At 37.1% G+C, this 17,168-nt stretch overlaps 1 protein-coding gene across 1 annotated transcript in view; it reads left to right on the forward strand.

Moving 5' to 3' along the window:
* The window catches only part of Lrrc8c (leucine rich repeat containing 8 VRAC subunit C), a 58,211-nt gene that overhangs the window by 10,122 nt on the left and 30,921 nt on the right, over positions 1 to 17,168 (forward strand). The window contains exon 2 of the mRNA XM_010636643.3: positions 15,170 to 15,311. Coding sequence (XP_010634945.1) covers positions 15,174 to 15,311 — 138 coding nt within the window. The 5' untranslated portion in view covers positions 15,170 to 15,173. The remainder of the gene's footprint in view (positions 1 to 15,169; positions 15,312 to 17,168) is intronic.

Below are 17,168 nucleotides of genomic sequence, written 5' to 3' on the forward strand. Positions count from 1 at the left end.
AAGAAGGAAAAGAAGGGCATATCAAAGGAAAGGAAGACAAAAAAGAAAAGTAAAATATCAAAGTAGAGAAACCTGGAGGACATTGCATTAAGTGAAATAAGCCAGGCACTGAAAGACAAATGCTGCATGTTTTCAATCATATGTGGAATCTAAAAACTGATCTCACAGAAGCAGAGAGTAGAAGAGTGGTCATTAGAAAGTGGGAAGAAGAGATAGGGCACAGAGGCTAGGTAACAGGACAGTTAGAGGGAATTGGTTTTTAACTTTGGGGCATAGACTATAGCAATTCACTGGATATTTCAGAGTAACTAGAATGGAAAATTTATGAAGTTCTCTTCACAGGAATGATAAATGTTTGAAGAGACAGAAATATTACTTATCTGATTTGAATATTATACATACAATATGTGATTTATGCAAATATTATGTGCCAATTAAAATGCTTTAAAGAAATTTTAAAAGACCATGGGAGACCTTCCTCAAACCAAAGAACAGATTTATGTCTGTGGCTCAGAAAGGCATTTCCTAAGGAGGCTGGCATACTTTGGGACAAATGTGGAGGAGAAAAGCATTCTTTGGCCTTCAGCACTGCTGCTTGTGTTCAGCCTCGGAATCTGCTGAACGTCTTGGTGATGATGCATGCACTGAGGTACTAAAACAGTGTTGCTGCTTGTGATGAGAATTTTGTGAACTCTATCAAACTTGGGCTCCCAAACCAGAGCTTTGGGCATTTTTAATTTTTACACTGAATTAGAGCTGAGACATCCTGTGGAGAATGACGTGGTGTAGGTCTGGGTTGGTAATCTAGAAGACAATTTACTTCATTTAACATCCAGGTACAGGAGGAAGCTGCTAAGCTCCACATACTTCTACTGAAAGATCATTTTCAAGATTTTCACGTGTCTTAGAAAAAGATGCTTGGTGGATGAGTCTTGGTGACTTTTTGCCAGTTCATTCTAAGAACATGTAATTTGTTGGCCTCCTTCTCTGGGCATCTGGACTAGCTGAGTCCTATCCTGTACTGCTAGATGAAAATTATTAAAATTATTTTCTCCCAAATAAACAGAAATAAAATATTTATAATTACCCACGACAACATGAAACATCTTGAGGCATAATAAAGCCACGTTGCAGACCTTCACCCATCCTGAAATGATTTGGACCTGACCTTCCGCTTTATGTAGCTTTTATGACTTACACTTCCTATTCCTATATAGACATTATTATCTGCTACACCCCAAGTGCCTCAGCTACCTTCTTATACTATTACATCACCTTAAACTTCTACTTCATGCTATTTATCACAGTTGTGATTAAATGTGTGATTGTTTACTGTCTTTACACCATAGTGTAAGTTTCATAAAGACAGATTACGTACTCCTAACTCCTTTATTCACATTAATGAGCTCTAGTTTACAGATAAAAGCTATTGTAGCAGTTGAGGGAAGAATGAAGCTTCCAGGCCCTGTGGTAGGGGTTAGAGATACAAAGCTTTCAAACCTACTACATCTGTCCAGGAGAAACTTTGTGCTCGGTGGCTGCCTCCACTGACAGTCTTTACCCCCTCAGCCTGCAGCAGGAGAAAGATCAGGGTAAATGAGATCCTGGGGTTTTTTTCCCACGCCATTTCTCCAAATCCCACTTTTCCACAAAAATCCCAAAGATGACCCTGCTTTTATCCAAAGACAGTGAAGTGCACTGACCTATTTTTCCACCAATTTCCATTTTTCTGTTGAGTCAATATTTATTTATTTTGCAGACACTCTTTTATACTCATGTAACCATTATTTATTCATTGATTTATTAATTTCTGGTACTGAGGATTGAATCCAGGGCTTTCATATGGTGTATACCCAAAAACCTCTCTGTCCTTTTTTTGAGACAGGGTCTTGCTAAATCACTGAGTTGCCTAGGCTGGGCTCTAACTTGCAGGTCTCCTGCCTTAGCTTACCAGAGTGCTGGGATTACAGGAATACACCATAATGCCTAGCTATAACCATTTTTTTGTTTTGATTTGTTTTTGTTTTTTGTACTGGAGATCGAACTTGGGACTTCACTTTTGCGAGGCAGGTAGCAGCACCACTGAACTAAATCCCTGACACACTGTAGTCATTTTTTGGTCCCTGAAATATTGGACTCTGTTAACTTTTTGAGATGATAGGTCATCTGAAAAGAGCAGAACAAATAAAAACAAACATCTGCACAGTTTTCCATAAACCTTGTCTTTCCCCTTGGCTCAATGCCTATTTTCCACCACCCAAAAGTCATCTACTTCATTCCTAAATTCTTTAGAATTTACAAAAGTCTGTCATCTTTAAAGTACTTGACTTTTAAGAGTAAACTTTTTCTTGTTTCTGCCTTATTTTTTTCTTTTAAAATTAGATTTTAATTGAATTCCTATGCCCTTTCTATTCAGTTTTTTATTTGTTTAGTATTTGTAATTAATATTTTAAGCCACCCAATTTAACAAGTCTTGAGCTAGTCTTGTTTCTTCCAAGCATCTGGGACCCGCTTTTTCATCCTACTACTGCAGTTGCTGAACAAAAGCAGGTATTAAACCAACTGCCTGTCAACATGTAGGCTGATACATTACTAGGCTTCTCTAACTGGTTTTCTAGGTCTTTCAGTCATTTTTAAAATATATATTTGGCAAGGCTTTAGATATTTTTGAGACACTTTTTCTCAGTGAGACCTCATCTAACCCTGAGCAAACTGTCTTACTAATAATAGCAGCTGCCAAGTAAGGAATCTCAAAATATTACAGTTTGCCTACGAAGGTGGCAGTGCTTTGAATCTTAATCCAGCTTATCTGATGGGCTTTATATTTTTTCTCTACTTTTTTTTTCTTTTGCTGACAACATTCAGGTGAATAAATTCAAGGTCTTAAAGTTGGGCTGAATTGAAAATTTTATTAATAATTGATTTATTTATTCAATGACCATATATTTGCACTTACTATCAAATTCTGAGATGTTAAGAAAACACTGGTGAAAAAAACAAATTATCCCTGCCTTCATGGAGCTTATTGTAGGGGGAGACCAACATGAATCCACGAAGACAAGTGAATAGAAAATTGTTTCTAGATTGTAACTGTACTGTATCCCTAAGATGTACCAATAAACTCAATTAAAGCTGAAAAAAAAAGAAAAGAAAAAGAAAATTGTTTCTAAGGCAGGGGACATGGTGCAATAGCTATAGTGCTCAGAGTCTGGATGCTGGATCTGAATGGTGTTCGAGCCTAGATCTGCAGTAAGCTCAGCAATTGTGAAAGTAATGGGGAGGAAAGAAAGAACATTCCAACTGTAGGATTAGTACCCACAAAGCCCTTCCATTATTATTTATACCTTTATTGTAGTGACTTTTCAGCACCCACATGAATCATTTGGTCTTTGCTTTCATGTCATATGTATTACTTAGTTTCTCCATTTTTTGAGGGAAGATAGTTGTTTTTATCTTTTTAAATTGAAGAATATATTCATTTTCAGAAACAACATTATGTTCCAAGAAATGTTTTCATATAGATTTTTGGCACAATCTATATTTTAGAGGCCAGCAACCTTGGATCACATCCCTCAGGTGTGACTCAAGGATTTTATTTAGTTTTGCTGTGAGAAAATAAAACTCAGAAAAAGGAACTCAGAATATCTAACTCTGAAAAGATGACCATTAAATCAATATGTTAAATTTATTTATTTATTATTATTTTTTATTTATTTATTTATTTTAATTTTTTTGGTACCTGGGATCAAACTCAGGTCCTTCGCTTGTGAGGCAGGTGGCGGAACCACTGAACTAAATCCCCAGCTCGATATGTTAAATTTAGAGCCAAAGAAAACAATTATTTTGCCTGTAGGCACAAAGCTTTACATTAAATATTTATCGGCTGTATGGACGAAACTTAATATTCTAATTTTCAGATGTATTCACATCTGTTTTAATAGTCTAGTAATACAAGCTTTGTACTGGTGGATCTCTTCCCACAGAGGTACTGCTTTCCTGGAGGTTGAAGGCCCAGAAACTTCCTCCTTACATTGTGGATTTTCCTGAGCATATCCACCAGGAAAAACAGAGCAAAAGTAACATACGATGGGGAGGAGCCTTCTCTGGTGCAACACATTACTCAGTAGAGAGACTTTTTCTGCTGTCATCAGACCTTCCACGGTCCCTGATCCAAGAAAGGAAAATTTTAAATGGTAGATACCTGCAAAGATTAGTTTATTAAAGGAGGAAATGAAAAGTGATCACTTTGTTTTAAAATGATCAACCCCATTAGTCTGTCAGTCTCTCACTTTAAACATTAGGCTCTTCTATAGTGAGCAATATTACTTTGTATTTAACAGAACTGAAAATTTTATATTTTACCCCTATTTTTAAAAATCAAGTGGCAGTTTTTTTTACCAAAAGTTGCTTTAGCTTCTCTGTCGTATTTTTGACAGGTGAGTACTTATCAGTATGCCATCATATTTATAAAAAGGTGTTTGAAGAACAGGCTAAATTTTCTGTCAGGATAGAAATGATAATTTTCCTATATAGAAACTTTAAGAATTCAGCTTGACAATTTCTTGAGCATTTTTGGGTCCTAGAACTAAGGCTATGCAATAAGATGTGACCTCTGTCTTTTCAGATTACTCTAAATTCCGTAAGTTAAAAAGTAAATAAGAAACTTTGGTTTTAGTTTTCTTGAGGGTGGAAGTCTCCCTATTTTCTCCTCCTTGCTGCCTATTGCTTACAAAGGAAGTAGCATTCCCTGCAGATGGCTTGTCCAGCTCATTTGCTGAGTTTTCCGGCCTATAGTGTATGTGCCAGTATGACTGCTGCTTAACACAGTGCTTCTTTCTGTTGAGACAGAGCTGGATTGAAGATGAACCTCTGTTTCTTTTTGTCCAACCAGGAAAGAGATAAATTATCTCCAGAACAGTTCTTACAGATTTCCTGAGGTGACACCTAGGCCTAGATTTGGGATATTAAGACTAATCTGATGAACCTAAGTTTTTTTTTGTTTTTTTGGGTTTTTTTTCGAGACAGGGTCTCACTATGTAGTTCCGGCTGCCTTGAACTCACTATATAGCCCAGGCTGGCGTTGAACTCCAGCGATCTTCCTATCTCAATCTTCTGAGTGCTGGAATTATAATCGTGTACCACCAAGCCTGCCTCTAAACCTGAACTTGGTCTAAACCACCGTGACCTTAGGAGTTTGAGGGAAAACAGCCTTTTCAAGGGTGTAGATATCTGTGTGATAGGGGTGTGTATACATTTTATACAGACTTAAAAGACTCTTGAAAGACTGTTCTTTAAGAGAGATAGATGAAATAAGAATGCTAGTGAGGTTCAGAGGAATAAGTCATGTCTCAGAGAGACCATTAATGTGTTCAAGATAACACAGGTGAAGGAAAGGAATGATAATTGATGATAATCTTTTATGGTTATTTAAAAAAAGACATTAGAGAGTAGCTTAGCATCACTTCAGAAAAGATTTCTTTAAATGCCCTCAAAATGTATAAGGTAAGGGTTAAATTATTACTAGTATCATAAAATGTAACTGAAGTTATTTGACAAAAATCTTAAAAAAGCTAAAGCCTTCTTTTAAAATCTTAGCAAGATTTAGAAATGCAAAATTTGAAATCCTTATATTGTTAAAAGAATTATATGTAGAGTTCTGTTTTCTGGTACTTATTTCTTAGTAAATTAATGTTCCAACAAGGGAATCCCAAAATTTGGCTTTTTCTTTGGATACAAACTGAAATCTAAAAGAGTATTAGCAATCAACACATCCTCTTTAGCAAAAGTGACAGAGGGGCTGGGGATGTACCTCAGCAGTGCAGTGCCTGTCTGGCAGGAGCAAGGCTCTGAGTTTGATTCCTGGTACCCAAAAAAGTGACAGAACATTGTGCATTAAAATTGTAGTGATCCTTAGTATTGAAAATATAAATAATTTCTGACTCATTTGCTCATCTCAAGTATTCTCTTCAGTGGTGAAATTTTTTTTCATAATCATTGTTTGTAATATGAACCTGTGTGGTAATTCTCTTCTATTATTTGCAGCACCAGCCTTACTAAAAAGTATAATAAAATACAGACGAGTTTGGCCTCTGTTTCAAAATGCATAATTGGGTATATCTGTGTGTGAATATATGCATAAATTTATTTCAGTTTAGAAAATATGTATTGAGGGCTTCTTCTAAAGCATAGTCATTGTACTGTTTTCTAGAAGATTCAGAAATAAACAAGATATAAGTTTTATCCCCAGTAAAATAAAATAACCTCTGTGAATGCACCATTGGCAAAGGAAACAATAATAAATCCTTATTTTCAAAGAAGAGCAGTTTCAATACATGTTTTCTTAGAGATTTTGTCAGTGAACTTTCCTCCATGAATGTAGAAGTGCAGATACTTTCTCTGCTTTGTTCTCTTCTATTTCCCTAGCACCTGTAACAGAGCTTAACATAATCTCTCTCATAATGACTTTAGTCATGTTGGTGAAGGAAAGTAAATAATGCTGTGAGAGAAAAACAGCTACTGATCAGAATATGTGACAGATGTTAGATTCAAAAGTGATATCTTTATGACTGCAATAAAGATAACAAAATGCAAAGGATTTATATATCCTCTAGTACATGTGAATAAAAAAAAAATGTTCTTTACGTCTGAGAAGGGAGTAATCAGAAAAAGGAGTTGCCAGGCATGGTGGCGCATGCCTTTAATCCAGCACTCGGGAGGCTGAGGCAGGAGGATCCCTGTGAGTTTGAGACCAGCCTGAGCTACATAGTGAGTTCCAGGTCAATGTCAACTACATAGTGAGACCCTGTCTCAAAAAACCAAAAAAAGAAAAAGGAGTGATCTCTTCATGTGTTAAAAGAGAACTAGAATTTCTAGGTTAGAATATATTTTGCTCCCTGCCACCACCACCACCCTTAGATAAGTGATAAGTCCAATTTGAAGACTCTCCAGACAATGTAGCTGAACCATCAACTGTGAACATATGACGTCACAGAAATATCCAGGAAGACAATATACAAGCACACATTGCATTACAAAATCAGTTTGCCTCTGAAGATGCCTTTAAGGAGTCAAAGCGTGCTCAGTTTATGATGCCATAAAGGCAAGGTAGCTGAAGAAGCATTAACTGTATTAACTGTGGCTTATTACTTTATTCATCAAATAAGTGACATGAAAAGAGATTTAAGTTCAGGGGAACTTCTACTTCAATTACTTGTTTCTTTGCACATTTTGGGTTTCTTAAGTCCCACTCAGCATCCAGTAGTAAAAAGCATAAGGAAGAATGTTTAGACATCCTATGTCACTCCTAGCTGGATCCCATGTGCAAGTCACCTAATCATTCTTGGCTTAAATTCTTCACCCATAAAATAAGGAACATGGACTGAATGATCTCTGGTCACTTTCAGGCTCTAATGGTTTATAACCTATTTATGATTTTCTCTTTCAATTAAATATTTTCCCAAAGAACCATATAATTATATCATTCTTTTTTCCCCTCATTGAGTTTATTGGTACATTTTAGGTACACAGTACAGTTACATTCATCATTGGGATCTTGTATCTTTACATGACAGGTCTTGGTTCTCACTTTTTCCCCTTGTCTGTGCCCTCCCTTCACCCTTCCTTCCCTCCCGCTTTACAAACACTTCATTTCCATTTTTTAGTTTTCTCATATTATTTTCTTTTACCTTATTAGCTTTCCCCTACCCTTCCCACTTTCCCTACACCTTTAGCCCCTTTCTTCCTATTTCACATTGTCCATTATATCATTAGTATCTTATGTACTATTATAGTTTATTCACACCAGAGAAACTATTTGGTATTTACATATGTGTGACTTATTTATTCACTTAGGAGTATATCCTCAATATGTATCCATTTTCCTAGGAATGAATCTAATTTCTCATTCTTTATGGCTGAGTAGTATTCCAATTTATAGAAAAACCACATCTTCTTTATCCTGTTTTCAACTGATGGGTAAATGGGCTGTTTCCAAGTTTTAGCTATTACAAACTGTGCTGCTATAAATATAGGGGCGCATGTATCTCTGTGATATGATTCTTTTAATTCTTTTGGAAAGATACCCCGCAGAGGGATGGCTGGGTCAAATGGAGCCTCTAGTCCCAGCTCTTTGAGGTATCTCCATATTGATTTCCATAGTGGTTGCACCAGTCTGCACTCCCACCAACAATGGAGAAGTGTTCCTTTCTCCCCACAACCCCGCCAACATTTGTTATTGTTTGATTTTTTGATAGCAGCCATTCTTTGTGGGGTGAGGTGAAATCTCAGTGTTGTTTTCATCTGCATCTCTCAAATGACCAGTGATGTGGAACATTTTTTCATATATTTGCTTGCTGCTTTTACTTCTTTGTCTGAGAAATGTTCATTTCAGGTGCCCATTTTTGAATCGGGTCTTTATATTTGGTGGTGGCTGATTGTTTTGAGTTCTTTATATATTTTAGATAATAGTCCTTTGTCTGAGGAGTAGCTGGTAAAATTTTTTTCGCACATTGTAGGTTGTCTCTTAGTTCTGTTGATGGTTTCTTTTGCAATGCTGAAGCTTTTTAATAAGATGAGATCCCAGTTGTTGATTCTTTCTGCTAGTTCCCATGCTACTGAGGATTTGTTCATAAAATCTTTTCCTATGCCAATGTCTTCAAGAGTTCTGCCTAATTTACCTTCCAGCAAGTTTAGTGTTTCTGTTTTAATATTTAGATCTTTAATCCACTTGGATTTTAATTTAGTGCATGGTGAAAGATAAGGATCCAGTTTTAATCTTTGTAATTATATCGCTCTTAGTGGATTGTTCTAGAAGTGTTTTGCCATGTGTATCATACTACATAATAAAACAAGATCTAGAGTCGTGCTCTTCCAAGGGAAAAACTCACAATTTTTATGTAATTGGGACTGTGTGACTTTTTTCTCCTGATTTTTCTATTTTTGTCTTCCCATTGATGGAGAAAAGCAGTGTGTTCTATAACTGTGTTTTGAGCGTATCCTAACTTGTTTTGATTTGTGGAGCCTTTGGGTACAACTGGGGAAACCCATAGTGTAAAACTGCAGTATTTCTGTGTTCTTCCTGTTTTTTGTTTTGCTTTGGTTTTTTTGTTGTTGTTGTTACCGGGTATTGAACTCTGGTCCTTGACCTTGTGAGGCAAGCGGTGGAACCACTGAACTAAATCCCTGGTCCACTGCTCTTCCTGTTTTGTACCTCTCTGTGCTGGCCTCAGCTGTGGTAATGTCCTGGACCGTTCTCTGATGAGAATTCTCAGATACACACTTGGTGTAGTTATTATAAACTTAAAGCAGCTGCACCCCCTTTCTTCAGTAAAATTACAAATATTCACAAGTTTATTTTTCAAGTATTATCTACTATATGCAAAGAATCATTGTCTAGGTATTTGTGATAAATCTACAAACAAATTTGAACTGTAAAGAAAAGTCCTGTCTCTGTGAAATGTTTTTTCTCATGGAAGGAAAGAGGTGGTAAGAAATAGAGGAGTCAAGGATGGCTCTCAGGCTTTTGGCTTCGGCAACTGGGAAGATAGACACAAGAAAGCTGCAAGTGTAACAGGAATTTGCCATGGGAATGGGAGTTGACTTTGATTTCATTAAGTTTGATGTGTCTAGTGAATATCCGAGTGGAGAGGTCAAGTAAGGAGTTGAATCTCAGTATGGAAAGAGATACGAGTTTGAGTTCACTATGGATGCTATTAAAGCATGAGAGCAGTTGCATTCACTAGAGAAGTGAAAGAGTTAGGGAAGTGAAGAAAACCAAAAATGAAGTATTTGAGCACCTGAGCATAAAAGGTCAGGGAGAAGAGGAGGAAGCAACAAACATATGCAGGAAGGAACAGCTAGGGAAGTAGGAAGAACACTTGAAATCTGATGTCCTAACAGCCAGGTGAGGCATGGCAACATTATGTCAAATGTTGCTGATAGATCAAATAAGAGGAAAGTTGGAGGAAGTATAAAGACAATCATTTACATATCCAAAGTTTAAAAATATTTGAATGAAATAAAATTATACTGCTTGATTGTTAGCCTATTAATATTTAAGCTTGATCATTTTGAAATTGTCACAAGTAACTTGGAAATGACAGTGATAATGATAGGGAAATAAGGTGTAGTTGCCACTGTAATATACAACTTTTCAGAGGCATTGAAAAGTATAAAAGAATACTACCAGAAAGAAAATAGGTTTCAATTAAGCATGCAAAGGTCCATCCACTCTCTTTAGTTGGGAGATTGTTATTTAATTCTTTCCCTTTCCCTTTTTGTATGAAAAATATTAAGTACTAATGCTGAACGTCAGTTTGAAGCTTTGTCATATATAAAAACACAAGTGCAAGGTCTTGAGTTCACTCCCCAGTACCAAAAAAGGAAAAATAATAATAATAATAATACAGTGAACTTCTACCTGGGTGGTTCTCAAAGTGTGAACAGTGGGACCCTGCTAGCCTAGAATCTTTTGTTTATTGAGGGGTTTGTTTGATTGGATCGTTTTATTTGGTTTTGAATTTTGGGAGCCTGGGACTTCCTATGTAGCTCAGGCTGCTTCAAATTCCCAGTCTTCCTGCCTCAGCCTCTCAAGCACTGGAATTATATATCTAATACCACCTTGCCTGAAACCCAGACATTTTTAAGGTCCCTACAGTGTCAAAAAGTTGAGTGCTTTCTTTTACCTTTTGCCTTTGCATTAATCAAGCTAGAAGCAACAGATGATACTTAAGGGATTATATTCCTGGGTAGATGCTCCCATTTATTAAAAGTGTGTTTTTTCTAGGTTTTGTGGCCCATGCCTGTAATCCCAGCACTTTGAAGGCCAAGGCAGGAGGATTGCCATGAGTTTGAGGCCAGCCTGAACTCCATAGCAAGACCCTGTCTCAAGAAAAATAAACCAAAAAACAACAACAAACAAATAAAAAAGCAAGCCCCCTAATCACTCTTCAGTGAGTTGGCATGAAATATTTTTTTTGAGTGAATTTCACTTAATGACCTTGTTGAAGCAGTACAAATTATTTTAGTAACTGTTAAAACACCATGATGAAATAGGAAAAATACACAGAACAGTTCTGTTGCATTCAAAAACACAATGATGTCTCAAGGGAAAGCCTTGTATGATGTTTGAATTGAAAGTTGAATTACCTACTTTATTATGTTAGACTACTCTTATTTACCCAACAGCAAAAATAAAAATGAGAAAGCACTTAAGCAAGACACAAAGACAGACTTCCAGTTCACCAATGGCAAACAGTAGGGCAAAGGAAGATGAAAAGTCTGATAGTGAACCTCCAGGACACCCAGAACCCATAGCACGGGAAGTAACAAAACAGATCAATCAGGCTTTAGAAAAATTCAAAACAGAAATAATTTCGCTGCTAACCATAGAGATGGTGAGCAAAATGAAAGTCATGATTTGAGACTCTAGACCAGAAACTGACAAAAAAATAGATGAGCCTCAGGACCATGATAGAAGCCACGAAGGCCCAGAATAAGAAAGAAATGGAAACAATGAATGCCCAACATAAGAAAAGAAATGGAATCCATTAAACAGATTCAAACAGATATCCAGGAGAGTAGAAACTCTATAAACTATTCTTATTTGAATACAACAGTTGAAGTTCAGACCTGTGCTTGTGACTTATTATGAATCAAGTGGCTCTGAGTTTCCAGGAAAATAGCGAAGATTTGTTACTAATTGTTATGAGTTGTGTCTAGATGCACCCCCCCTCCCCCCAGCCTGCAAAGCCTTATGTGGTCATAGGTGAGGCTTTTTTCAGAAGTGGCTGAATTTAGAGTGTGTGAGGTTGGGATTGAGTGTATGTAATTATTAAATCTGTGGTTATTAAATCAGTCCACTGATTGGTTTGGCACCACCCTAAACCTGATAGCCTAGATAGAGTATAAAAGGGGCAGAAAGAAGCTGCTAAGGTCCCTTCCTTGCTTTTGCTGTCTTCTGCCTGCTATGAACTCTTTCTCCACTGCGATGCCTGTCTACCAAGCCCACACATCCTTGGAGCCAGACTGAGACCTCTACAAACTGGGAGCTAAATAACCTTTGGGTGTCAGGTATTTTGTCTCAGCAGTGAGAGAGAAGTATCTAAGACAATGACAAAGTTCTGATTTTCAAATGATAATTAGAATGTTGGAGAATTTGTATCCTTCCCATAAACTTGACAGTTTCCCAGTACTTAAAAATTCTCTGATAATGGTGTGGTGATATTAATGATCATGATTTTTTTTTCTATTTTGTAATGAAATCTATCAATACTTAAAACATCCCATAAATCAGTGACCCATTATTTTCCAGGTTACCAATACATGATGTTATAAAATCAGGTGTGGGAAACAAACACCTTGAGAATTTAAGAGAGACTAAAAGGTTTTATTATAGAATTTGAAAGTTTGTAACTTCATCAAAATTCAATATACTCTTAAAAAATGAATATCCACAATGACATGAAAAGCTATTAAGATACATTTTTAACTAGATATCTTTGTTTAGTATGTTTTCCACCCAAACAACATATTACAATATCTTGAATGTAGGCACTAAGCTGATATCCAAATGTCTTTACATTGAGCCAGCATTAAGGAAATTCAAAAATATGTAAAACAGTGCCATTATTCTCACTAATTTTTGTGTTTGGAAAATATGTTTTCCTAATAATATATTAACATGGAATGAGTTCTTTTTTTAATGAATTAATGTGTATTTAAAAAATTTCTTGGCTTTAGTTTCTAACGTGAAATTATTCATGGTTATAACAGCATCAACACTTTAGTGTTCTCACTGTGTGTAGAGTATGAAGGAATCCTGAGATCAAAGAGTTTGGGAACCATTGCTCTACATTGGTGTACTTTCTTCTTGAAACTGTTTCTGCTTAAATTGATAAGCCCAATTCCCTCCAGGATATAAAGAAATATATGAAAGGGATAGTAATCAAATCTACCAAAAACAGTTGACTGTAGCACAAGAAGCTAATTTTCACTGTTCCTGACCCTAATTAGGACCACCCTGAATCTGAGTTGAATGAGCACTGCTTACCTGCATTCACCCATGACCTATGTTGACTAATTCTGCAAGCAGTTACTCAAGTCCTGTTGTTTTCTGGGCCCTGAAAAGAATGATGAAGATGCAAAATAGAATAAGACAGTAGCTTCTGAAGCAGAATTTGAAAGTTAGGATGAATTAGTACCTGTCTGTGATTATCACTGAAACATCTCACTGGAACACAATCAGTGAGGTTGTCATCATTCTGGGAAACAAGGCCATAAGGTGTCAGGAAAATCAAAATGTGAGCTGGTCTGAAATTTTAATGACACTCAGATTATGTAAAGTAATTTATTTAGCTTGTGTGGTTTGCCTGCCACATGTTTTAAGGATACCCATATGCATGACATATGTGCTGTACTCTAAAGAAATCTGCAGCCTAGTAGTGGTAACAGAATGGAGCTCTGTTTTAGTAAAATGAGGAAGTAATATAAAACACTACAGATGTGAAATAGGTCATAGGTGAGCATGTCTCCTGCTGCTGAAATTTTAACATTCTTAAAGAACAAAAGGAAAATGAGTTATTTTTTAAGAAAAGCCTTAAAGTTAGCAAGACAGAATTAATAACATTTTCCAAAACTGTAACTACCAATGAATGAATAGAGAAGGAGAGATATTATCTGGTGTATTTATTGTACAGTCAATTTAGTATTATAAATTAGGATTAAGTAAGAAGATATATGGAGAGGCAAAAGAGAGAACGGTTTTCATTTTGGCCTTCACTGGCCACTCTTTTCCTTGCCATAACATACGGAAAAAATATTTCTTCTCACAGAAGAGTATCAACCCCAAATCCTGGGTCACAGTAAGGGCAGTGAGGATGAGGCATGAAAAAGGAAAATGTAGACCAAGAAATGGATGAGACTGGAGTCTTGTACTAGTCAGCTTTGCATCACTGTAGCAATGCCTGAGGTAAGTAAACTTTTAAAGAGGAAAGGTTTACTTTGCTTCATAGTTTCAGAGATTTCAGTCCCTGATCAGTTAGCCCATGGCTTTTGGTCCTGTTGAGAGGCAGTGCTTCATGGCAGGAGTGTGTCATAGAGGAGACCTGCCTACGTCATGGCAGCTGGAAGAAGAAACAAGAGGCTAGGGTCTCAATGTTGCCCTCAGTGGCACACCTCAGTGATGTAACTCCCTTCTACTAGGTCCCACTTCTTAAAGGTTCTACTACTGCCCAAGAGTGCCATACCCTGGTGGCCGTGCCTTTAACACATAGGCCTTCAGGAATCTAATCTATACCATACCAGGTTCCTAGGGCAAACTAATTTCTCAGAGAAGAAATCAGGTTAAGTGTAAAGGTTCATGGTAAAATAAAGGAAGTTTAGAAAAAACAAAAGAAAACAGAAGCACAGAAACAAAAAAGGAGGGAGTAGGGGAAAGAAAATGGTTCTTCCCAACCCACCACCACTAGTAAGATTTCTCCTCTTGAAAAACAAAGTCAGGCCGGGGATTTAGCTCAGTGGTACTGCCGCCTGCCTTGCAAGCACAAGGACCTGAGTTCATTCGCCAGTACCAAAAAACCCCCAACAAAGTGAAAAACAAAGTCAATGTGACAGCATTGCTTTATTTCCCCATGGAGTAAGCAAATGTCTTATAATAGATAAGGCTTACTATGGGCTGGGGATTTCACTCAGTGGTACCGCCTGCCCAACTGCAAGGTCCTCAGTTCAATCTCTGCTACCAAAGAAAACAAACAGACAGACAAAATTAGGCTCACAGATAAATGCTGGAATAGCATTTAAACATAGTTTAAACTGTTAAACTGAAAAGGTAAAGGAAGTAGCAAAAATGTTTCAAAGGATGTTCTCTGTTCTTGCTGACATATTTGTGTTCTGTGTGAAGGAACGAGAGCATGAGAAGTAAGTAGGATTAGGCCACAGGTCCTCTGTCCTCCAGGAGCCTGGTTGCTGGTCAGTACTTTAGTAAAAGTTCCTGCCTTTTCTATTTCCTCTGCTGGTGGTTTTGTTCAGTGACTCTCTGCAACACTTGTGCACCTTGGCAGCTCCTGGACTCCTGGCAGACCTGTGTTTCTGAAAGGTTGAAGCAACAGTTCAGATGCTGGTAGCAGTGTACTTGAAGACAGATGAATTCACCAGTAATCTCTCTCTTTCTCAGAAACATGATTCCAGTGACAGAATTCCGACAATTCTCTGAGCAGCAGCCTGCATTCCGCGTGCTGAAGCCATGGTGGGATGTGTTTACGGATTACCTCTCTGTGGCCATGCTGATGATTGGTGTGTTCGGATGCACTTTACAGGTTGGTGCCTGGAACCACAGTAAAATGGGGACAGAGCAAGATGCCACACAGTGAAACTTCTTAAAGAGCCCACTGAGTGACTTTTAACAGTGTAAATATTAGTTGCTGAACTCTTTTTGTATATGTCATTTGTAATCATGGCAAGGAGCCTGAAACATTTGCTGAAGTCTCCTAATGAGGTAAATATAGTACTTATAAGGTTTCAATGAGCCCTACTACGGTTGACTAATGTCAAGTGATGACTCCCATCAAGGGGGGTCCCTAACCTTTCAAAGTTGGCTTTATAGTGAAATATAAATGTATATCTAAAATGCCCTTAATAATTTCAAAATGGAACCCTTACTTTTCTTCACATCTTACACTTAGGCCTGGTAAGGTTTTCTGGAAGAATCAATACTTTGGTAACATATCGTTACTTTACTCAGTGTTTAATTTTGAATTAAAGTGTAACCCAATCAAAATGTATTCTGTATAGATGCTATATATTTACATGTTGAAACCTATAGAATCCACCCCAAAAAATCCATCCCAATATATCAGGAAAAGAAAAACATATATAAATATTTTAATACTAAATTTGTTGAGACATCATGATATTAACAAAGTCACCTTTGGCCTGGGCAATTACAAGAGGTGTTCAAAGTGGTGATGGTAGCTTCCAGACAGTTATTAGTATGGCAAACTGCATAGTTTTTTGTTTTTTTTTTTTTGGCAGACACTGTATATGCTGTGTATTCACATACTGAGAACCATATAAATTCTGTGTATTTGTATATGAATCTAGATAGTGTATTTTTCACATTGCTATGTCTGACACCATCCTTTCAGGACAGAGACAGCAGAAAGTAGTTTGAGTCTAAGGGAGAACTAAATGCAGTAGCAATCAGAAGTTAGGTTACACTGTAATACAGGCTGCTACACAGTAGGAAGGGTACTTGGCTGAACTTGGGATCTAGTTTTACATTAAAACTTGGAGAACCAGCTGAATCCAGTCAGGGAATAGGAGCTGGGTGGGAAAGGGGACCAGAAGAGGAGAAAGAGAATACTTCAAGTTACAGTGAGAAGGAATACAGCATTTTTGGGAAACTCTCAGTAGGACAGTTTGTACTTTTTTGAAGAGTCTCAGCTGTAGGATGTAGGTTACAGATGAGACTGCAGAGACACAAAACGGTTAAGAAAACCTCCCAAGGCAGTAGCAAGCCTTTATTCACACCCAGCAATTTTGATTCAAAGTCCTTCTTAATCCCTAACACTATACACTATTGTCTTTTATTTAATTTAAGACATTTTATCCCCTTTCTACGACCCAAGAAACAGTGCCAGTGAGAAGCTAGAATCTAAAAGACAGAAAAAGCCAATGTTCATCCATAAGTAAAACATAACTTGTTGAAGAACCTACTGTGTGCCAGGCACTATTCTACCAAGAATGAAGGGGGAAAAAAGGATAAAATCTCAGCCTTATAGAGTTTTAAATCCATGAGGAAAGAGGGAATACATTAAGCAAAATCAATTACAGATATTCCTTGTTGAACAACCTACCTGCCTAATGACTGTTTGGACTTGTGATGGAGGTGTGCTCTTCAGACTTAAGATCCCTGCATTCAGACTTAAGATTCAAGAACCTGAGCGACAGGTGGCTCCTTCTACTTCTGTACTATAATGTACATACCTTATACACTTCCTCATTTAGCAACCAATTCACTTACTGACCTGTTCGCAGGAATGGAATGTGGTCATTAAATGAGAACCATCTGAGTAAATTCCATACAAGAATTCCCTGGGAATATGTTCTAAGATGCTCAGTGGGTGCCTGAAACTGGAACTGAACTGAATATACGTTTTTCTCTTACTTGTTCT

Source organism: Fukomys damarensis, unplaced genomic scaffold (assembly GCF_012274545.1).
Source record: "Fukomys damarensis isolate Sample0158 unplaced genomic scaffold, DMR_v1.0_HiC HiC_scaffold_33, whole genome shotgun sequence".
Lineage (NCBI taxonomy): Eukaryota > Metazoa > Chordata > Mammalia > Rodentia > Bathyergidae > Fukomys > Fukomys damarensis.